Source organism: Heptranchias perlo, chromosome 2 (assembly GCF_035084215.1).
Source record: "Heptranchias perlo isolate sHepPer1 chromosome 2, sHepPer1.hap1, whole genome shotgun sequence".
Taxonomy (NCBI): Eukaryota; Metazoa; Chordata; class Chondrichthyes; order Hexanchiformes; family Hexanchidae; genus Heptranchias; species Heptranchias perlo.
Window position 1 is genome coordinate 46,721,260 of NC_090326.1, and position 24,316 is coordinate 46,745,575.

At 41.8% G+C, this 24,316-nt stretch overlaps 1 protein-coding gene across 1 annotated transcript in view; it reads left to right on the forward strand.

Annotated features, from left to right (window-relative positions):
- The window catches only part of LOC137332008 (copine-4-like), a 218,374-nt gene that overhangs the window by 86,734 nt on the left and 107,324 nt on the right, over positions 1-24,316 (forward strand). Inside the window, exons 5-7 of the mRNA XM_067995755.1 lie at positions 6,397-6,471; positions 16,659-16,742; positions 20,689-20,778. Coding sequence (XP_067851856.1) covers positions 6,397-6,471; positions 16,659-16,742; positions 20,689-20,778 — 249 coding nt within the window. The remainder of the gene's footprint in view (positions 1-6,396; positions 6,472-16,658; positions 16,743-20,688; positions 20,779-24,316) is intronic.

The following is a 24,316-nucleotide window of genomic DNA, read 5'->3' on the forward strand; positions in this document are numbered from 1 at the left end:
GCTCCTATTTTCTATGTTTCTATGTTTACACCGTTTCAATGAAACTGAATGTTATAGTAAGCGATAAGTACACATAATAGGTACATAGGAACAGGAGTAGGCCATTCAGCCCCTCAAGCCTGATCCGCCATTCAATGAGATCATGGCTGATCTGTGACCTAACTCCATATACCCACCTTAGCCCCATATTGCTTAATACAATTGGTTAACAAAAATCTATCAATATTAGATTGAAGATAGACAATTGAGCTTGCATCAACTGCCATTTGCAGAAGAGAGTTCCAAAACTTCCACCAGCCTTTGCGTGTAGAAGTGTTTCCTAACTTCACTCCTTAAAGTCCTGGCTCTAATTCTCCTAGTCCTAGAATCCCCAACCAGCGGAAATAGTTTCTCTCTATCTACTCTATCAATTCCCCTTAATATCTTGAAAACTTTGATCAAATCACCCCTTAATCTTCTAAATTCCAGGAAATACAAGCCTAGTTTGTATAATCTCGCCTCGTAATTTAACCCTTAGAGTTCAGGTATCATTCTAGTAAATCTACACTGCACTCCCTCCAAGGCCAATATATCCTTCCTAAGATGCGGTGCCCAGAACTGAACACAGTACTCCAGGTGTGGTCTAACCAGGGCTTTGAATAGCTGTAGCATAACTTCTACCCCCTTGTATTCTAGTCCTCTAGGTATACAGGCCAGTATTCCATTAGCCTTTTTGATATTTTCTGTACCTGTCCATGACATTTTAATGATCTATGTACATCTAAGCCTCTTTAGACCTCCACTGTTTCAAGCTTTTCACTGTTCAGAAAGTACTCTGATCTATTCTTTTTAGGTCCAAAGTGGGTGACCTCACACTTGCCGACTATTAATCTATTAATAGCTCTCTGTAATTTTATGCTTCCATCTACACTGCTTACAATGCTGCCTATCTTTGTGTCATCGGCAAACTTGGATATTTGGCTCTCCATCCCATCATCTAAGTTGTTAATAAATACAGTGAATAGTTGAGGCCCCAACACAGATCCCTGTGGGACACCATTAGTCACATCCTGCCAATTTGAGTACCTGCCCATTATCCCTACTCCCAGTCTCCTGCCGCTCAGCCAATTTCCTAACCAGGTCAATAATTTGCCCTCAATTCTTAAATCTGTGTCCTACTAGTTACTGACCCTCCTACCAGTGGAAACAATTTCTCCTTATTTACACTATCAAAACCCCTCACAATTTTGAACATCTCTGTTAAATCGCCCCTTAATCTTCTCTTCTCTAAAGAGAACAACCCCATCTTCTCTAGTGGTCTCCTCATAACTGAAGTCCATCATCCCTGATATCTTTCTGGTAAATCTCCTCTGCATCCTCTCCAAGACCTTGACATCCTTCCTAAAGTGTGGTGCCCAGAATTGGACACAATACTTTAGTTGAGGCCCAACCAGTGCAAAGATTTAGCATAACTTCCTTGCTTTTGTACTCTATGCCTTTATAAAGTCAAAGATCCTGTATGGTTTTTTAATGCTTTCTCAACTTGTCCTGCCACCTTCAAAGATTTGTGTATGTGAAACCCCAGGTCTCACTGTTCCTGCACCCCCTTTAAAATTGTACCATTTAGTTTATATTGCCTCTCCTCATTCTTCCTCCCAATGCAGATTAGGAAGGGTGACTGAAAGCTTGGTCAAAAAGATGCGATGGAGAATGTTTTTAAAAGTGAGGAAGAAAGAGGAGAGGCGGAATGGTTTAGGGAGGAAGATCCAGAGTGCGGGGCTAAAGTGGTTGAAGGCTGACCTACAAAGTGAGAGGAGATGCACAGGTCACCAGAGTTGGAGAACTTGAATCTCAAACATTGGAAACATTAGGGATCCCAACACTGAACCTTGAGACAGCATACTCAACAACTCCCACATCCTGACATAACTTCTCTTTTTAAAAATAATGCATTTATATAGTGCCTTTCACAACCTCAGGCTGTCCCAAAGCATTTCGCAGCCAATGAATTATCTTTGAAGTGCAATCAGTGTTGTTATGTAGGCAGATCTGGCAGCCAATTTGCTGATGAACAGTATTGAGATGTATGACTGATTAACCTATTTTTGGTGGTGTTGGCTGAGAGATGAATGTTGGCCAGGATACTGAAAGAATTGACTGATCATCTTCTTACATTCACCTGAAGAGGTACACATGCCTCATCCGAAAGACAGCCCCTCCAACAAAGCAGCACTCTCTCAGCCTGGATTATGATTCGAAGTCTCGTATGATATGAGCGTTTGTGAGCGGCTCATCTGAACTGGAGCCCTAATTATTGATTGTTCCTATTTTGATCCTTCTTTAGCAACCGAAAAGACTGATTTCAATGGTACAATCTATTTCCCTGAACCATTTGCCTCGCCTGTAGGCTGCATCCTCATTTAAAAGTGGTCACAGGTGTGCAATCTTGAAATCTAACTAATAATGCAACTTTGAAAATAAAGTATTTCAGTCATTGAAATTGACTGATCAATTGGAAGAACAGAAATTAAATTAACACTATTGGAGGTTAATCAGCCAGAAGATCGACATTTGCCACACCTGATGTCTCGTGGGCTGGTTCAATCTAATAGTAAAATGTAGTTTGGCAATAGAATAATTTCCTGTGATGCCCTGAATTTCCAGTGGGAGTTAGATGGAAACTTAGATAAGTAACAGATTGCCTTTTCAATCTTTGGTTATTTGCCCATATTCAAATTAATTTTTAATTTGTAACATTTACATTTTTACTCATCTGAGGAGACCAGCTCTTGACATTTTTAATGAAATTATTTTTGTCACTTTCACAAGATCACAGGAAAATCTACACTGAATAAATATGCATATCAGCTGATAGAATAGAAAAAGAGAGGTTATTGGTCAATATTGCAGGACTCAAAACATTACACAGAGCTATTATAAATCATTATGAGGATATTGGAGACGAGTGTTGTGGGTGTAATTATGATCATGTGTATTTTATAGTCTTTACACATGTTCAGTAGGACCCCTGCAGTCACCTTACTATGCTGGTCAGAAATGTTATGTGCCAGATGTTCTAAATTTATGGTACTACAAATCTCACGTATCCAATCATTGAAGAATGATGAAGATGCCCATCGTTCACATTTTTAGTTTGGAATTACTCTTACAAAGTGACATTAGTGTTTGCTAAGGCATCTTGGGTTCATTGACTTTACAGCAATAGAAGTGTCACCCAGCATCACCTGTTGGCTCAGTATTTGGCATTCTGATTTGTAATATGTTGCACTGAACACAGTTACCCAGAAATGGGATGTCTCGAGGCATTCAGACCGCGCAGCAGTGAGCTTAGACCCTGAATGACATTTCAGTGCAGAGATTACTTAAATGATTGTTCCATTTGTCTAAACCTTGTGGGGCAATAAACAGATCCTATGCTGATTATAAACACGCTGGCCAAAGGCCAAGGTGTTTAATCAAACATGGGGAAACATTTATTGCGATGGAAACCCTGACATACTAAAGTCATCATTATTTTGTTATGGCTTAGGAATTAGATACATTTAATTTTTTACTGTCTGAAAGATTGAGCAATTTAAACATTTAAATCTGTTAGCAAAGATTTCGAGCTTATGATGGTTATGGTTTAATGCTTTCATGCTCTCTTTCCCAACTTGTCTCAAGTCATTCTTAACATACAGATAAGAGAAAAAGAAGCCAGAATATTAAAAGTATTTCAGTACAATCCCCACCACTTATATCGTCCATGGTTACTGCAGGCAACCGTTTATACTGGTCGACTAGCAGTTCCCATAGATGTCAAGTACAAGCCGATTTAAAGGCTCCAGTTATTTTGGGCAAAGTCAGGTCTTCCAGCAGCAGTTCAATCAGCTCTTGGCATCTCATTAAGGTGCAGTTACCTGGGCTGCTTACATTTGAGTCTGTTAATCAGCCCCCAGAACAGAAGTGCCCTTTACAACAACTGAGGTTTTACTGACCGCCTCATATAGCGGGCAAACCGCGTTAGCACAAACGCGCCCACTATAAACCGTAGGGACTGTACTACCACCTGCTATGAACAGATACTAATTTTTGTAGCAGGGGTCAGTTTGTTAAAATGCATAGTTTGAATAGTTACCTGGTGATCGTTGAACTTTGTTCCTTTTAATTTCTGCAAATCACAGCTCTGGGGCCTGTGGGTAAAGAGTTGATGTGGTGGGATGAGCCCACAAACTGTTGATTCCTGATATTGACCTCTGGAGCTGGCTGTAGAGAGAAAGATTAGCCATGACTGAGACTGAGTCAGATCTACAAAGGTTAGTGCTTGAGGTTGAATTGGAATTGGCCTCTTCTCGGCCTTCTCCCTCTATTCAAAACAATGGGGACCTTCCTGCCTTTTACCCAGGCTTACTGCCACCTTTGTCCAGATGGTGCTGGCAAGAGGGGCAGACGGCAGGAAATTCCACCAGGAACCCAACCCCGGTACCCCACCGACATTTGCGCATGGCAGGCGAAGAAGAGGCAGCCAGTGGTGAGGGTGAGAGGAGAGAAATCCAACTGAGTTTGAATTTTCAGGTGGGCTAACAAAGGAAAATCCAGTCCATAATATGTGCCCAATGCTTCTTAAAATGATGCATCCCCTTCGTGCCCTTGCATTAAGTGTGGAGCCTTAACTCTGATCTAGTTGCTCCTCCTACGTACTACCTGAGTGAGAGGCATACGTGAAGTGGTTGGCTGCTGTGTATCAGTATAAGTGTCTTGGGACAAAGGTGACCCTCTTCTCACAGTAGCTAAGTCATCAATCACTGAATCGTAGAATTTTACAGCACAGAAGGAAGCCATTCAGCCTTAGCACCTGTGCTGGCTCTCTGCAAGAACTATTCACTTTGTCCCATTCCCCTGTCCTTTTCACATACTCTTTTAAACTTTTCTTTATTGATTCTGCTTCCATCACTGTTTCTGGCAGATTATTCCATGTCCCAACAACCCTTTGGGGGGGGAAAAAGAAATCTCCTAGCCTCTACATTCATTCTTTTGGTGATTATCTTAAATTTCTAGCCTCTAGCCAATGACTGATTGGCCAGTGGAAATAGTTTTTCCTGATTCAGTTTTTATCAAAACCTTTCAGAATTTTAATCACCTCTAACAAATCTCCTCTACTTTCTTTGTACAAATGAAAAGCATCCCAATTTCTCTAGTCTTTCCTCATAATTAAATCATCTTATCCCTGGTATCATAGCGAATCTCTTCTGCACCCTCCCCAGGGCCTTGATATCCTTCCTAAAGTAAGGTGCTCAAAACTAGGGGGCATGGTAATCTAACTGTAACCTAACTGATGATTTGTATGGGTTTAGCATTACCCCTTTGCTTTTATATTCTATACCCTATTTATAAAACTAAGAATCCCATATTTTTGCAGCTTTATCAACTTGTTATCCCACTTTTATTCACTGTCCCGGGGTAGATAATATATTTGCAAAAAGATCAATCACAAAACATAAAATAAAAACTCAGGCTGCTGGTGACAGACTGATGCCGCGGCATTCCCCCTGCACAGCGTTGTCTTGACATGTTCAACCACATATGCCTCACACCCACTTTGAAAACTGATTCTCAGGAAGAAGCTGTGCGCCCAGTTAGGTTTATGGTATCTGTGGAGTCTGCACAGAAAAGGAACTGCTGTGACAGGCCACAAAGGAAAAATAAAACGGTAATACTTCCTGCCTGTGTGAATAATTAGGGTTTTATCCACACTGTCTTGCTCCCGAGCCAAGTTTGTCTGTCTGTCAGGTGGGCATGCATTGGGCCCAGCTCCACGCAAAGGGTGTGTAGCTCCAGCCTGGAGCTGGCTCTGTTGACCTCTGTTGCAAAAACATGAATAACTTCATAAAGAACATAATTTTAACAGTCAGATTAAGTTAGTTCCTATATGTGATTAATATAAGTGATTGCCAATTGTTGTTGCACAAAGAAAATGATTGGCCAACTCATTTTGCGGATTTAACATACGTTCTGTTAATCATAATTACAATGGCAGAATGGCATATTGTGACAGGCTGAAGGTCAACCAATACAGATAACAAAACTAATTGCCAGTCACATGACTTGGTCACTGATTTATGATTGTCCAGCAAATACTTCATATAATTCTCTTTAACTTCCATTCACTACCCCCTTACATACATCATGGCTGCCCACTCCTTTGTGAATTCAGACCACATCCCATCAACCACTCCTAGAACCAGTATCTGTTTTTCATTGGGCCTTGGCTTATCCTTGACCCCGTCTACATTTTGCCCTGACCCTTGTCTGATCTTCATTCCGTTGCCTTGACATCGCTATGAATCCTGTCCATTCTTCATACAACGATGCACTCTGCAGATTCTGACCATATTTAATTTTATTTTCTCTCTGCAGGTGATTGCAGAAGAATTGTCAGGGAATGATGATTATGTGGAGCTGACATTTAGTGCAAGAAAACTAGATGATAAGGTAAGAAAATAAAAAGAAAAGTTCTAATCTAAAAACAAATGCTTCATTTGCAGATCAAACTGTTTTGACAATTTAAAAAAAATCTCTAGCAAACAATATGGAGAGGCAGTATAATCTAAATGATACTATTTTGAGGGGGGTGCAAGAGCAGAGGGACCTGGGGGTACAAATTCACAAATCTTGGAACATAGGAATATAGGAACAGGAGTAGGCCATTCAGCCCCTCGTGCCTGCTCCGCCATTTGATAAGATCATGGCTGATCTATGATCTAACACCATATACCTGCCTTTGGCCCATTTCCTTTAATATCTTTGGTTGCCAAAAAGCTATCTATCTCAGATTTAAATTTAGCAATTGAGCTAGTATCAATTGCCATTTGCAGAAGAGAGTTCCAAACTTCTACCACCCTTTGTGTGTAGAAATGTTTTCTAATCTCGCTCCTGAAAGGTCTGGCTCTAATTTTTAGACTGTGCCCCCTACTCCTAGAATCCCCAACCAGCGGAAATAATTTCTCTCTATCCACCCTATCTGTTCCCCTTAATATCTTATAAACTTCGATCACCCCTTCACCTTCTAAACTCTGGAGAATACAACCCCAAATTGTGTAATCTCTCCTCGTAACTTAACCCTTGAAGTCCGGGTATCATTCTAGTAAACCTACGCTGCACTCCCTCCAAGGTCAATATGTCCTTCCGAAGGTGCGGTGCCCAGAACGGCTCACAGTACTCCAGGTGCGGTTTAACCAGGGTTTTGGATAGCTGCAGCATAACTTCTGCCCCCTTGTACTCTAGTCCTCTAGATATAAAGGCCAGCATTCCATTAGCCTTATTGATTATTTTCTGCACCTGTTCATGGCACTTCAATGATCTATGTACCTGAACCCCTAAGTCCCTTTGGACATCCACTGTTTTTAACATTTTACCATTTAGAAAGTACCCTGTTCTATCCTTTTTGATCCAAAGTGGATGACCTCACATTTGTCTACATTGAATTCCATTTGCCACAGTTTTGCCCATTCACCTAATCTATCAATATCGCTTTGTAATTTTATGTTTTCATCTACACTGCTTACAATGCCAACAATCTTTGTATCATCGGCAAACTTAGATATGAGACTTTCTATGCCTTCATCTAAGTCGTTAATAAATATTGTGAATAATTGAGGCCCCAAGACAGATCCCTGCGGGACTCCACTAGTCACATCCTGCCAATGTGATTACCTACCCATTATCCCTACTCTCTGTCGCCTTTCGCTCAGCCAATTTCCTAACCAAGTCCGTACTTTTCCCTCGATTCCATGGGCTTCTATCTTAGCTAACAGTCTCTTATGTGGGACTTTATCAAATGCCTTCTGGCAGTCCATATAAATAACATCCATTGACATTCCCCTTCCACTACTTTAGTCACCTCTTCAAAAAGGTGGCAGGACAAGTTCAGTTATGTGGAGAGATTGGAGAAGCTGGGATTGTTCTCCTTAGAAAAAAAGTTATTTTATAGGACCAATCCAGTATTAGAAACTGCAAAGCTGTATTTGAGCTATCAGTACACAGACTGGTTCTGTGCCTCCGTGCACATAATTGCAATTTCCATCATGTTCAATTTAATTTATAATTTTATACATGTTTATAAGGGCTTTGTTCAAGCTTTCCAATGGTGCTTCTAAATACATGATGTGACTACATAATTCCTGTCACAAAATATTATTACACCATGCAAGCACCATTATCTCGCTTGTGTCTGGTGAAAACAACGCTGAGCTCGTCAACCTCCTTCTCTCCTCAAAATGGCGACGGTCTCTTAAGATGTTAATTCAGACACAACTGAGTGCAGCCAGTAAAGGTCCACCTCTGACATTTTGCCTGTGATGTTTTTTTTTCTCTTTAGTTTTGTGGAAAAATGATCCTCCTGGCGAAGTGCCTGACTCTCGTGTCAATGGCCTTTTTCTGCATTTTTTTTCTCAAGTCTTCATTTGATACAAACTTTGACCATAAATAAGACCTGACTGAACCCGAGTAATTACCTGTTGGTATGGCTTGTCTGCAGCTAGGGGGTAAAAACCGACGATGGACATGTTATATAAACCAGTACATAAAATTTAATCACCTGGATGCACTGGCAATGTCCACAGGTAAACCAGGGAGGAGAATATGGGCTGTGATAAGGAAGTAGACGCATTCATGATTTGTATAAACAAATGAGGCGCAGTTGCCATTGCAGGTGTACAACATTCAAGCACCCATGCGATAGATAAAAATGTTATTACGAGTGTTTACTTTCTAGCACTTACTGAAGAAGGCACTTCTTCACACAAGAAGTAGTGGAAATCTGGAACACATTCCCCACAAAGCTGTCGAGGCTAGGTCAATTGAAAATGTCAAAACTGAGATTGATAGATTTTTGTTAGGCAAGGATATTAAGGGTTCCGGAACCAAGGCGGGTAAATGGAGTTGAGATACACATCAGCCATGATCTTATTGAATGGTGGAGCAGGCTTGAGGGGCTGAATGGCCTACCCCTGTTCCAATGTTCCTATTCTTGAAAACAATTTTACAACACCAAGTTATAGTCCAACGATTTTATTTGAAATCTACAAGCTTTCGGAGGCTTCCTCCTTCCTCAGGTAAATGTCAGGAATTCCTCGAAGCCTACGCATTTATAAATCAGAGAACAATACATGGTGATTACAGACTGCCCCTGCAACTGCCCGTTGCCAAGGCAATCACCGTGTTCAGACAGAGAGGTGTCACCTACAGAACCCCTGAATATACATTCAACAAAAACAAACAGGAAAAAAAACAGAGAGAGAGAGAGGCAGAAACATCTGGAAGGCAGAGAAAGCCAGCAAATGACCCGTTATATTAAAAACAGATAGCTTTTGTTCGCTGGTGGGCTTACGTGTAGCGTGACATGAGCCCAAGATCCCGGTTGAGGCCGTCCTCATGGGTGCGGAACTTGGCTATCAATTTCTGCTCGCGGCCTTCGAGACACACGACAACGCAAAATTGTCGAGCAGAAATTGATAGCCAAGTTCCGCACCCATGAGGACGGCCTCAACCGGGATCTTGGGTTCATGTCACGCTACACGTAAGCCCACCAGCGAACAAAAGCTATCTGTTTTTAATATAACGAGTCATTTGCTGGCTTTCTCTGCCTTCCGGATGTTTCTGCCTCTCTCTCTCTTTTTTTTCCTGTTTGTTTTTTTTGTTGAATGTATATTCGGGGGTTCTGTAGGTGACACCTCTCTGTCTGAACACGGTGATTGCCTTGGCAACGGGCAGTTGCAGGGGCAGTCTGTAATCACCATGTATTGTTCTCTGATTTATAAATGCGTAGGCTTCGAGGAATTCCTGACATTTATCTGAGGAAGGAGGAAGCCTCTGAAAGCTTGTAGATTTCAAATAAAATCGTTGGACTATAACTTGGTGTTGTAAAATTGTTTACAATTGTCAACCCCAGTCCATCACCGGCATCTCCACATCATGCCTATTCTTGAAGAAATTGGAGTGAGAATATTCCCGAATGTTTGTACCATGCACCTGTTCACAAGAGCCTCTGTCAGTATGGCATCCGTTCTTATCTCTAGATTCAATAACATTGTGATTTTTTTTCTTATCACCGAGGGAGCCGTGCTGATGATGCAACTCCACAAGTGGTTCATAATTAGACAGTGGCAAAAGAAAAATGGTGGCGGTGGCCAGTATAACTTTATGACCACAAAACACTTGATTAACACAAAATACTGCTACATGGCAGAATAGTTACAGGCCGTCCTCATTCTATGGCCTTCTGAACACACTGTCAATTGGCATGGCAGCTTTTACCAGACGATCAATAAGCTGACCAAATTGATTTTTGCCTTCCTAACTGAACCTATTGAAGCTGTCAGGAAAATAGATTTTTATTTTTTCTGCAGCCCATTCCACATGAAATTAAACATAGTTCGCATTGTGAAGAACTTGACTTTTTGTTTACAGTTTTTTTTTGGTTCTGTATTAAAATGTGACAACGATATTGATTCTTTCTGTTTCTGTCCCGTGGGACTTTCTGCCCGGTGTAGCATGATGGAATGGCTCTCAGTGTGACGAGCTGTTTCCAAATACACTTTCTAAGAAAGTTGTCTATGGGCTCTTTTTAATGTGGCCCATATTTTGTATACAAAGTTATAAAATTTGCTAATTGAAAGAGTAAATATTGAGAGTAGGTACCTTGGACATATTGAGCAGCACCAGGCGTACCTAAAAATGAGGTGTCAACCTGGTGAAGCTACAACACAGGACTACATGCATGCCAAACAACGGAAGCAACGTGCTATAGACAGAGCTAAGCGATTCCACAGCCAATGGATCAAAGCTCTGCAGTCCTGCCACATCCCGGCATGAATGGTGGTGGACAATTAAACAACTAACTGGAGGAGGAGGCTCTGTAAACATCCCCATCCTCGATGATGGCGGAGTCCAGCACGTGAGTGCAAAAGACAAGGCTGAAGCGTTTGCAACCATCTTCAGGCTGAAGTGTTTGCAACCATCTTCAGCTAGAAGTGCTGAGTAGATGATCCATCTCGGCCTCCTCCCGATATCCCCACCATCACAGAAGCCAGTTTTCAGCCAATTCGATTCACTCCACGTGATATCAAGGAACGGCTGAGTGCACTGGATACAGCAAAAGCTATGGGCCCCGACAACATCCTAGCTGTAGTGCTGAAGACTTGTGCTCCAGAACTAGCCGCCCCTCTAGCCAAACTGTTCCAGTACAGCTACAACACTGGCATCTACCCGACAATGTGGAAAATTGCCCAGGTTTGTCCTGTCCACAAAAAGCAGGACAAATCCAATCCGGCCAATTACCGCCCCATCAGTCTACTCTCAATCATCAGCAAAGTGATGGAAGGTGTTGTCGACAGTGCTATCAAGAGGCACTTACTCACCAATAACCTGCTCACTGATGCTCAGTTTGGGTTCCGCCAGGACCACTCGGCTCCAGACCTCATTACAGCCTTGGTCCAAACATGGACAAAAGAGCTGAATTCCAGAGGTGAGGTGAGAGTGACTGCCCTTGACATCAAGGCAGCATTTGACCGAGTGTGGCACCAAGGAGCCCTAGTAAAATTGAAGTCAATGGAAACCAGAGGGAAAACTCTCCAGTGGCTGAAGTCATACCCAGCACAAAGGAAGATGGTAGAGGTTGTTGGAGGCCAATCATCTCAGCCCCAGGACATTGCTGCAGGAGTTCCTCAGGGCAGTGTCCTAGGCCCAACCATCTTCAGCTGCTTCAACAATTACCTTCCCTCCATCATAAGGTCAGAAATGGGGATGTTTGCTGATGATTGCACAGTGTTCAGTTCCATTCGCAACCCCTCAGATAATGAAGCAGTCCGTGCCCACATGCAGCAAAACCTGGACAACATCCAGGCTTGGGCTGATAAGTGGAAATTAACATTTGCACCAGACAAGTGCCAGGCAATGACCATCTCCAACAAGAGAGAGTCTAACCACCTCACCTTGACATTCAATAGCATTACCATCGCCGAATCCCCCACCATCAACATCTTGGGGGTCACCATTGACCAGAAACTTAACTGGACCAGCCACATAAATACTGTGGCTACAAGAACAGGTCAGAGGCTGGGTATTCTGCGGCGAGTGACTCATCTCCTGATGCCCCAAAGCCTTTCCACCATCTACAAAGCACAAGTCAGGAATGTGATGGAATACTCTCCACTAGCCTGGATGAGTGCAGCTCCAACAACACTCAAGAAGCTCGACACCATCCAGAACAAAGCAGCTCGCTTGATTGGCACCCCATTGACCACCCTAAACATTCACTCCCTTCACCACCAGAGCACCGTAGCTGCAGTGTGTACCATCCACCAAGGCTTCTTCGACAGCGACCTCTACCACCTAGAAGGATGAGGGCAGCAGGCACATGGGAACAACACTGCCTGCATGTTCCCCTCCAAGTCATGCACCATCCCGACTTGGAAGTATGTCGCTGTTCCTTCATCGTCGTTGGGTCAAAATCCTGGAACTCCGTACCTAACAGCACTGTGGGGGAACCTTCACCACACGGACTGCAGCGGTTCAAGAAGGCGGCTCACCACCACCTTCTCAAGGGCAATTAGTGATGGGCAATAAATGCTGGCCTCGCCAGTGACGCCCACATCTCATGAACGAATAAAAAAAAACATGTAGCCTTCTGCTTAACTAATTATTTACCAGTTGCCTTTCAGCAATTTATTTGTGCAGGTGACTATTCCATCAGAGCATTTTCTGTTTTTACCCCTGCTCTCGGACCTCTATCAATTCCGCTCTGAACCTGGCCATTTGGAGGAAGGTGAGAGTGGGACGGCATAACTGCTCCTTTGCTGCATGAAAACAACTTTTCCTTTGGCTGCACAGGAACCTCGGCATGAGGGAGAATCGTAACTGTGTAATTGCATCCCATCACTCCACTTGACAACGTTTTGGCACTGCAATGTGCTGCCCTTGTTGTCTTTCGGCATTTTGAAAAGCTCTTTGGAGTGATACAATCTAAGTACCAGGGCATGTGATACTCTCAGGACACTGGGAGCCTCACTCGCTCAAGTAAATAGTTCACTGATGATCCAGTGGTACTTTCAACTTAATGTAACTTTTCAGTCACATCACATTATATTAAATAATGCTTATTTACAATCAGACGCAGATAATGATGGAGACTTGGAAATTATTATAAAGGGCTCAATTAGTAATTGAGGTCTTCAGATAATGGTATAAACCATTACAGTGAATGCTGAGATTATATTACAAGGATGATTCCCTGATCCAGTTGTGCACCCATGATTTCCTGATATATGCTCCCTGCAAATGCTGCTCCCCACTGGGAGTGCAGATTGTGGAATCCCCCCCTTACTCCTTGCATTAGCTCTATCCTTGTAATGTAGCTATTTTTAAAAAAAAATACTAAATTATCTCCAGTAGTGCTGCTTACAGATTTTGTTTTAAAGTCTGTATTGCAGTAACCATAGCCTAAGAGGCAAACAACTGTAGCTTATTGACACATGCATACACGGAAATGAATCAGATATTAGCCTGCATGCCAACTAGTTTATTTATTAATCGATGAATAGTGACAATGGATTCTTATCATATTTACAGTCCTGTGTTCATTCAGTATAACTATATGCATGATTTAGTTACTTGAATGAATAAAAATCACATTCACTATTTTAAATACTGCACAATATATAATTCACATGGCTAACATTTCAATTATGTTGCACTCAGAATGAGATTCTGTAATTAAATCTAACCTGAGGTATGTTCGAATATTTGAAGCCAACTATTAATCTATCACCCTGTTAAACAAAGTGGAAATACATTATTGCTACTTCAAACAGCCACTTTATTTTACTTGAAGTATTTCTGTGTGCCTTGGTGTTAAGTAATTTTGTTAATGATAGTGAAAGATGGTAAGCTGTACTGAGGTGTAGCTCTTTGAGAGCAGGGGAGGCTAGAGGATGAGCTTAATCTACAAGGCTAGGGGAAAGGGCACAGGTCAGGAAGCACTGGGCCTGCCACTGAGGTAAAAGAATGGGTGGTTTGGTGCTGAAATCCAGTCCCATTGGGGGAGTGCTTCCAGAAGTTTTCATTTTAAATTCTTGGTGCTTTTTCTTCAAGGGATTGTGGAGTTTGGTGTTCTAATGTTAAATAGGGACTCTTCCGCAATGTTACCCATAGTCCCAGTATTGGTGCAGAAGAGGGTAATTTTCAGGCCAGAAGCTATTGGCCACAGTATCAGGGAGAGGGGCACAGGAATGACTTGTTTTTGAGCCGATCACTGTCAGGCACCTTATCGAGTGATGGGGTGTGATGGCTAGAGAATTCAGAATGGGTTTGGGGTGGGGGAGGGAGGTCTTGGAGCTAGAGTCACACCACTTGGGGTGGGCTTGGAAGGTAGGAGTGAGTAGATTCTGGAGCATTCAAGGAGGCCTTTCATGGGAGGGAGCTGACCGAGTAATATCTGGAGCATTTGGGGTGGGTCACAGAGGGTATGCAGAACAGAGCTGGAGCACGGAGGAAGGAATCACCTGAGAGGGAGCAGAGGCTGAGCAGAGTAAGTCAAATGCCCGAAATGGAGAATTAATGAATGGGAAACTAGCACGGCACGAAAATAGGTTAATTTTATTACCAACAATGTGATTGGTCTGCAATGTCACATGATTAGTATGGACCAATCAGCAACGATAGATAGTCTCAAAATCACGCAATATTACAATCTGCTAATATCACAGACACATGGGGATCTTCCACTGTAACTCCAATGGGAGACTGGTGGAACCCCCCAGGTTACAATAGTTCTCTGCCACTTATAGAAGGTTCCTCTTTGCCTTGTAAGGGATAAAACTTCCATCTGCCCCTTACAAGTATTTTACTGCTCCATCGGGGAGGGCAGGAATTTAAAAACAAGACGTGATTTTAAAGTTGCCACTTTCCTAATGGAAATCGATTGCCATTCTGTAATTCTGCCAACTCATTCAGGGAAATATTGTACAGCACCAACCAATTTAATGCAACATATTGTCTGCTTGGCCATGTTCCCTCTTTTTACAATGTATGTTCCGTTGTTGGGGCTGGTATGGGAGTTATGTGGCGGAGTCATAATGGCCTTTTCATTGAAAGTGTAGACTTTTATACAATGTTAAGGTACTTTAATTAACAAATTATATGTGATTAAACTAAACCTTCCATCTACTGATTGTCATATTGAATGAACCAGGGTACCGTGAGCTGATAAAAGCTAATTAGCCCTCAGTTAACTTTTCCAGCAGAAATACTCACTGCCGTGTTTGTATCGCCAATACTGACAGAGCCAGTGGGAGTTACAGAGGTGCAGCTGATGACTATGTAATCATCTGCGGACACAACTCAAGCAGCTTGTCAACATCACTGGAACCCCTCATATCAATTACAGCCTTTAATGTTCTCCACATCATCTGTTCCTTTATTTAATAATAATGTAAGTTAATTATATAATGTAAATTGGCTGAGTTTTTTTAGCTAATCCAATTGAATAGGATCACTTGCGAAAACAGGCTCTAAAATGTGAATAGAGGGTTCACAACTGCTGGAAGCACAGCTGTGATACCATTCATGGCGAGTGTAATGTCTATTTGTGAGTACAACAAATGGAATAATAGAATCACATGCTCTTATTTTGACCAATACTTTACAAAGAATATTTTTTGCAGAGTCTTGATTTTCAATGGACTTTTTGAAATGGAAAATAGTAAAAAAAAACACCAGATTTTTAATTACATTTTATTTTTTAGAAGAAATAAAGATATTGGGGCAAAATCTTTTCTATTTTTCCCCCGCCCCCCCATACCCCAGTCCATGCTGGACAAGAGCAGTGCACCTGTGGTTTGCTGTAGTGTCTAGGCCCAGGGGTGACTGGACTTCCTGCAATGAGCCATTACTATGTCTTCGGGACACTCCCCGGCACAGGCCCTCCCCCTAGAACCAGCAAGACTAGGAGGAGGTTGTAGTGCAGCTGCAGGCTCCTGTGTTCTTGGCTACCAGCCTCTGGGCCTGAAATCATCCAGGGGAGTAGGGAGGGGTTCTAAAGTAGTAAAACCGTACTTGACTCTTTAATCTTAAAGCTGCAACCCCTGGTCTCCTGTAGACCTTTCAGTCCATGAGCATTTCAATACTAGCCCCAAAACCTGCTTTTTTTTTTAATAGGTACCCATTTAATTAGATGTCCCATGGGCCAACGAGAAGGAAAGTTAGGCAGCACACCAGGAGCGCCTCATTTACATTGGTATGCAGCTCCTGCACCTTTGTCTCCCTGGGGGAGTGGTATGAATCCCAGGGCAACGGAAAGGGGATGGAGGCCCAGTGAAACAAATCTCCGCTTCCTTTTTTCCTGACCTTTCTGCCTGGAAAGGTGTGTGCCTTGGGGCAAAGGTCAAGAAAACCAACCCAGGTTAGCGAATTCAGCTATGTTAGTTGGCTATCTTCACTCCCAGTCTAATACACTGTGCACAGGATATTCTTCAGCTTAAGGAGATCAGTGGAAGTATTATAGGCATAACCTGTATTAGCTGTTGAATAAATTCCAAGATCCAAATATTTATATTAATGTGACTAAGTGGATTTGTCGGCTGTGTGCTTATTATATCTGAGTAAGATGAAAACTCCATTTTTAGGACTTTTTCAGCAAATCAGACCCATTTCTTGAAATCTTCAGGATGAATGATGATGGGACCCAGCAGCTCGTACACAGAACAGAGGTACTGTAATTTCTGATTTTTTTTTCAATTAAACACAAACATATGCAGTTCATAGACTGTAAGGAAATAGAAATGAGAGATGGCCTTTCCCTTCGTCCATCTTGTCTTGCCATTTAAGTTCATGTTCAAGACCTACACAAATTATCCCACCTTCTCCCTTCCTTGGTACTAAGCTCATGTGTGTCTGCTCCCAGTTGAATCAGGAAGAGCCCAGCTCATGCTTTGAATGGACCTTAAAAGCATCTGGCAAGCTTGCTACAAACTGAGTTATTTTAATCAAAAAACTTGAATCCTGCGAGAATGCCCAGTAATAGTATAGGATTTGAAATACTCTCTGAAATTATGCCTGTCTCAGGTGGAGCCAGCCAATGCACCAAACTTTGTATCTTAATCAAAGGAAGTGAAGGTCTTCCCACAGACACAGCTGTCAATCCTCTGAAAACTACAGGATGTTTCAAGTAAATGTAATGATTAAATGCGTGTGAATTTTTTGCGGATCAAGGTGAGGAATAATGATGCAGATGAGCAGAAAGCAACCGAGCAAAAGCTTAAAACAGGCATGAGTGATTGGCCTTCGAAATGTGTGAAGTGAGACAATTGGCTTTTCACCTTCTTCTGTGTCGCTGAGCCCGGTCTCTTAATGAGTAAATTCATGGGGCAGGGATGAAGAAGATTTCCTCTGCTCATTATTTGCAGCAAAATCGTAAAGTTGAACATAAATATCTCCCCATAGTTGGATTGTTTGTTGGTATTGAAAAGCAAAGGAGTAAAGACATATACAATTTAATTGGAAAGGATTTGGAGATTTAAAATGATTAATTTTTCATCTCGGGTGACTCATTTGATAAAAGCAAGTGTGGAACTGAACCATACAAAGTAAGAAGATCCCAGGTTCCATCCCTAGTCTGTGCAGAGGTAGCTGATCTCAGCCAGAAAAACAGCTGAGCTGTTGCATTTGCCTTACCACCCTTGGGAAATTATAAATTTTATATATAATATTATCATGCACCAGAGAGAGAAAAAATTGGCCAGGCTTCTGATTATCATCTACCAATCCCGGGTGGAAAGTAATTGTGTATGGATATTGGAAGAGCACAGGATTAAGCTTAGCTATGATGCTCCAATGGTCACATAACCTGCAGGCACCTATCTAGGTTCACACATGTGGAATGGCCACTTGGGTGAATTATAGAAGTCGGATGTTCACTGCATCACAGATTGTTTTGCATGCACAAGTCTGGAAAACATATTGCGCATGCAGAATTGCATGTAGCTTGATTTTCTGTAATTAGCGTTAAATTAGAAATTAATCTGTGGTTTTGGTGACCATGACTAGAGCTCGTGGCTAAAGTTACATATATCATATATAGTGACAATCAGAAATAAACTGGAATCAGTAGAAGAGTTAAAACCTGGACAGATTAAAATTATCCCTCTTAGGAACATAGTAGGCCCTTCGACCCCTCGAGCCTGTTCTATCATTCAGTGAGATCATGACTGATCTGTATCCTAACTCAATCCGCCCGCCTTGGCTCCATATCCCTCAATACCCAATACAGATCTAAAGTTATTAATTGAGCTAGCATCTACTGCTTTTTATGGGAAGAGAGTTCCACACTTCTATCACCCTTTGTGTGAAGATCTGTTTCCCAACTTCTCTCCTGAATGGCCTGGCTCTGATTTCAAGGTTATGTCCCTTGTCCTAGACTCCCCCACCAGCTTCAAAAGTTTCTCTCTATCTATCCTGTCAATTCCTTTCATAAGAAGAACATAAGAAATAGGAGCAGGAGTAGGCCAATCGGCCCCTCGAGCCTGCTCCGCCATTCAAAGTCCTAAAAGCCCTAGTCAAATCACCCCTTAACATTCTGTATTACAGGAAATACAAACCTAGTTTATGTAATCTCTCCTTATAATCTAACCCTTGGAGCCCTGGTAACATTCTGGTGAATCTGCGCTGCACTCCTTCCAAGGCCGATATATCCTTTCTAAGGTGCGGTGCCCAGAACAGTACACAATACTCCAGATGTGGTCTAACCAGGGCTTTGTATAGCTGCAGCAAAACTTCCTCCCCTTTATATTCTAGCCCTCTAGTTATAAAGGCTAACATTCCATTAGCCTGTTTGATTATTTTTCGTACCTGATTGCTACATTTTAGTGATCTGCATGGATGGACCCCTAAATCTCTTTGGACCTCCACTATTCCCAGCTTTTCACCATTTAAAAAATACTCTGATCTATCCTATTTTTGCAATGATAGTAAACGTTCTTGTTTTTCAGTTGGCTTTAATAAAACCTACATTATAGAGGCTATTACTTTGGGGAGTACGGTTGATGGGGGATGGGCAGTTTTTCTGTCATTGACCACACTTTATTATAAAGGAAATAAACGGGTCTTTTTCAGGTTGGCAGACTGTGACTAGTGGGGTAGCGTAGGGATCGGTGCTTGGGCCCCAGCTATTCACAATCTATATCAATGATTTGGATGAGGGGACTAAATGTCATATTTCCAAGTTTGCTGATGACACAAAACTAGGTGGGAATGTGAGTTGTGAGGAGGATGCAAAGAGGCTTCAAGGGGATATAGACAGGCTAAATGAGTGGGCAAGAACATAGCAGATGGAATATAATGTGGAAAAATGTGAAGATATCCACTTTGGTAGGAAAAACAGAAATGCAGAGTATTTTTTAAAATGGTGATAGATTGGGAAATGTTGATGTACAAAGGGACCTGGGTGTCCTTGTACATGAGTCACTGAAAGCTAACATGCAGGTGCAGCAAGCAATTAGGAAGGCAAATGGTATGTTGGCTTTTATTACAAGAGGATTTGAATACAGGAGTAAAGATGTCTTACTGCAATTATATAGGGCCTTGGTGAGACCGCACCTGGAGTATTATGTGTAAATTTTGGTCTCCTTACCTAAGAAAGGATATACTTGCCATAGAGAGAGTGCAACAAAGGTTCACCAGACTGATTCCTGGGATGGTGGGATTGTTGTATGAGGAGAGATTGAGTAGACTAGGTCTGTATTCTCTGAATTTTAGAAGAATGAGAGGTGATCTCAATGAAACATACAAAATTCTTACCGTGCTCGACAGGGTAGATGCAGGGAGGGTGTTTCCCTTGGCTGGGGAGTCTAGAACCAGGGGTCACAATCTCAGAATAATGGGTAGGCCATTTAGGACTGAGATGAGGAGAAATTTCTTCACTCAGAGGGTGGTGAATCTTTGAAATTCTCTACCCCAGGGGGCTGTGGAGGCTCACTCAGTGTGTACATTCAAAACAGAGATCGATAGATTTCTAGATATTAAAGGCATCAAGGGATATGGGGACGGTGCAGGAAAATGGCATTGAGGTGGAAGATCAGCCATGATCTTGTTGAATGGCAGAGCAGGCTCGAGGGGCCGGATGGCCTACTCCTGCTCTTATTTCTTATGTTCTTATGAGATGTTCTCTGGAGTCCGATGGCATTGCAGACCCAGATTTTCATTGGTCTTGGGATATGCCATTGACTAAAGCACTTCCCGTTATGTGCTGCTATATGTGAAGAGCTGGTCCTATAGGCTTTCATCGATATATGGATATCGAAATGCAGGAGCTGATGAAATGGTACATTACTTAATGATTATTTAAACTTTCCTGTTACAGTCTCCCACCTGTAATGTTTATTTTTGCGGGGAGAGGGGGTCTCCATCTGTAGATCCATTCCACCTCAAGTAGCAGAAGATCAGAATATAAATCAGGGAGAACAGTGCACAGGAGTCATCATTTTAGCAGTATGCTGACAAACATAGAAGTCCCTTCAGATCTGCAATCCAGCTTATCCTGACTGCTAGCCCAGAGACAATGTGGAGTTACACTGAATTGCTAAAGCTGCAGGAAAAGTTCAACTGATCTGAGTATTACATACGACCATACAATATCTGATTTTTTTTCTGCTTTCACAGGTCATCATGAATAACCTAAATCCAATGTGGAAAACATTTAAAGTGTCTGTAAATTCCCTCTGCAGTGGAGATCACGATCGCAAACTAAAGGTAAGCTTAACAAAATGAACACCTCTCAAATTTCAGTGTAATGGTCGCTGTCGGGGTCGAGACCAAGCTGAATTTCTAATAAAACATTTTTTACTTCAACTCACGGCATACTGTATCGCATTAGTATTTAATGATTTGCGTAAAAATACAAATTGTGAATCTAGTTCATGTCGCATCGTTCAGCAGCGCTGATGGTGTGTTTACCCTGAGATGTTGGTAGAGACTATCGAAGGACTCACCATGTGATCAGCAGGTTTCTCTTATTCACACCATTCCACTCGCCTCTTTGCAGAGACAGGGGAGGTGTCAGCTAGCCAAACACTCTTAACCAGCACCTGGACTGTACTCAGCTCATCGTTCATTGGTGGAGAAAAAAATGTCCCCAGGGAAATGAGTCTGAGAGAGGTTCCCAGAAAATGAAGAATTTTATAAGGAGTTAACAATTCTGTTGTGATCATACTGAAGGTGGCTCCTGGTAATGACTGCCGCTGCCTGGGATGGCCCTCCTGCAAAAACATCTAAAACTTGGTAGATAATATGTGTACCTGAAAATTCTTCAAAATAACTAACTTTAGTACTTCAAATAAGACTTTTGTTTGAATAAGGGAATTTATTTCTTGCAAGTAAGAAATTCCTGACTGAAGACTTTAATTTCTTCAGGCCACTAGCTTTACTTCAAGCAATGAAATCAATGACTGTAAACTCAATATAACTAATCCTTAGCTTTAAACATTTCATTTTGTAGCTGTCTATATACTTTGCATATCAACATTAACAAGTAGGATACTAAAGGAGTATTTTGACATACTTAAAAGTTTATTTTTAATAAAAAGATTTCAATGTTTAAGATAGCCTCATCCATTCCTGAGGATACTCTATTTTTAGGGCAAACACTTGTACTGGGTTGGCTTGACAGTCTGCTACCTCCAAAGTTACTTTCCGTAGGTCAGTTATAATGAAAGGTATGATAGTGAGCTCAATCTTTGACCCTTGTACTACACAATGCTTGGCAAATGGACAACCACTGCTGCCTTCTACTCATACTCTTTCATAACCGTCGTTCTCTTTTTCTTTCCTTTTCTCTCTCTGAGCGTTTTTTCCAGCACATACCTAATGGGTGTGGTTCTGCTTCACGAATAGAAATTTAAATTCAAACAAAATTAATTGAAACATTGTTTATAAACCTGTGCATTTTATTTGGGAATATGCCCACACCCAACTGGTTGGCCCAGTGAGGTCACTGTTTCAGACAATGACTCACTCAATTTTCTTTGTGGACCAATGATGTAGTATTCTAAGGTTGTAATTTGTCACATATTGGTAAAATCTGTGAAGCACTAAAATTTAAATTGAGCAGAAGGTTGCCAAATTCTTGTCATATCAACAGTGTTTGGAGGATATCACGTCCAACTACCTACTTGGCATTGTGATTTCTTGCTGTTCCAATCGACTGTGCATTACACTTCCTCACAATGTTATGCAAGCCTCCACTGAATCATCTGGTAATATAAATGTTGATAAAATGAAAAAGCTGAAAATAAACAGCATGCGTGTCAGCATCTGTAAACCAAAAGACGGGATTGATTTTCTTTTGACTGTGAAAGGGCAGCAATATTTCTGATGAAGCTCTAACATCCGAAACGTTAACCCGTCTTTTTTCCTTAGAGATGCTGACCAACTTGCTGTGTATTTTCAGCATTTTCTGCTTTCTTTAAATACTGGTGGGCTTGAGTGTTTTCTTCATGCCTTCATGATCAAAACTAAATACTCAAGATGCAATGTGACTAGGGCACTTTACAGTTTCAGTACAACACTCTCCGATACACTCTACTGATCCAGTAATGTAATGAAGCGTCCCATGGACTTTGTTTATTGCTGCTGTAAGGATTCTTAAGTGCCAAATCCATGATCATCCCCAGATCCTTTTCCACTTTACCTTCAGCTGTTTCCGCACCACCCATAGTATAATTGTGACATCAATTTTCCTTTCAATGAGAAGCATTCTTGAGTGGTGAAAATATCAGTAACTAAAGTTGTATCACTATCAATCACCTTGATAACTGTAGCTATGAATATGCATATCAACCAGTTACTGTCTTGCTATCTTGGGATAACTTGGGATAAGAAATATTATTCTGTTGGTCAGACGAGTAATTTCATTGTGCACAGGACCAATCTTTACGTCGAACCCTTAGAAGGCAAGGTAACTCTAGAGGAGAGTACTTTAAGTGCTGATGGACAGAGCACCTTTCCATTAAATATTAGCAATGATAAATACTGACAGATAGACCATCTCCCTATTAAGTACGCTACTAGTGGTAATGAGTATTGACTGGCAGAGGGCTTCTCTGTTATCTACCGTGAAGTGCTAAAGTGTCTCATGATAGATGTTTTATTTTAAATTATTTTTTTTAAATGTCACATTTACAGGAGACTCCGATGTGGGGTTCTGCAAACAAGTATTTTAGGCAGCATAGAATGGGGCCTTCAGTCTCTAGCTGACTGAGTTTTTATTGCAGTTTATGCTGAGTATTTGCCAGAAATAGGTCTAGAAATTCATTGGCGTTAAATGGGTGCCTAAGTCTCCAATATTGGGGGCCGGAAGCACACGCTCATTATGAGGCGGAAGTGCTGCCCACCATATTGGTATAGGCAAAAAAAAAGACGTCCAGGACCTGTGCCTGATACAGCCGTTTGGCCCTTTGCCTTTGTTTGAGGCCCCCTTTGCAAAATTGGGTTACTGTGGGCTGACTGCATTCAGGCAAACTAGGATTACATGTGGCCTAACCGGCTGTCCTTAAAGGAACCACTGCAGGCCGCCACCAAAAAGGTAAGTGTTTAAAAAAAATACTTATCTGAATTTGGAGCCGGGAGGTGCAGGACTGCACTGTCAGCTGCTGCTCCCCACCGCCCCCGTTCCCAATGTCCTGGTTGCTGCCTGGGGACGCGCAGCAGGTCTCATTTTAAAAGAGGAACGAGGCCCTACATCAGATGTGCCTCGGGCCTACCCGTTCGGGAGCAGGGATCGTTCCCTGCCCCCAGATCACGCCGGCAGGCCAAGCAAATAAATTTCTAGGCTATTGTGTCCAAACTAAATTCATTTTTGAAAACCAAACTCCAAGGAGCAGCTTTATGGGTTACTAGTTACCATTAATAGTACTAATTCATAGTTGCCTTCTTTAATGATCAGCATTATTGTTCAGATTTAAATGCAAAGAAATACTAGAAACAGTCTTCACAGATTAGACTATCTTCCTGGTGTCCCTGCCTGACATTTTTCCATTTGTGAAAGAGCTTTAACTCACTCACACCACAATTCTCAAGAGCTGTAGGCTTTCAGAACCAGAAACAAACTGCAGTAACTGGCCATCCTCTAGGATATCCTTAATGCTCCCAGATATCCTCAATACTCCTGACAAGAACTGTGAAATAATGAGGTCTGTTACAGCATTGCCTGCCTCCTCTGCAATTATCGTCTTTCATTTTCTGTGTACCTGTCATGCTCTGTACGTGATTCCTCCAGACAGCTATAGGTTTG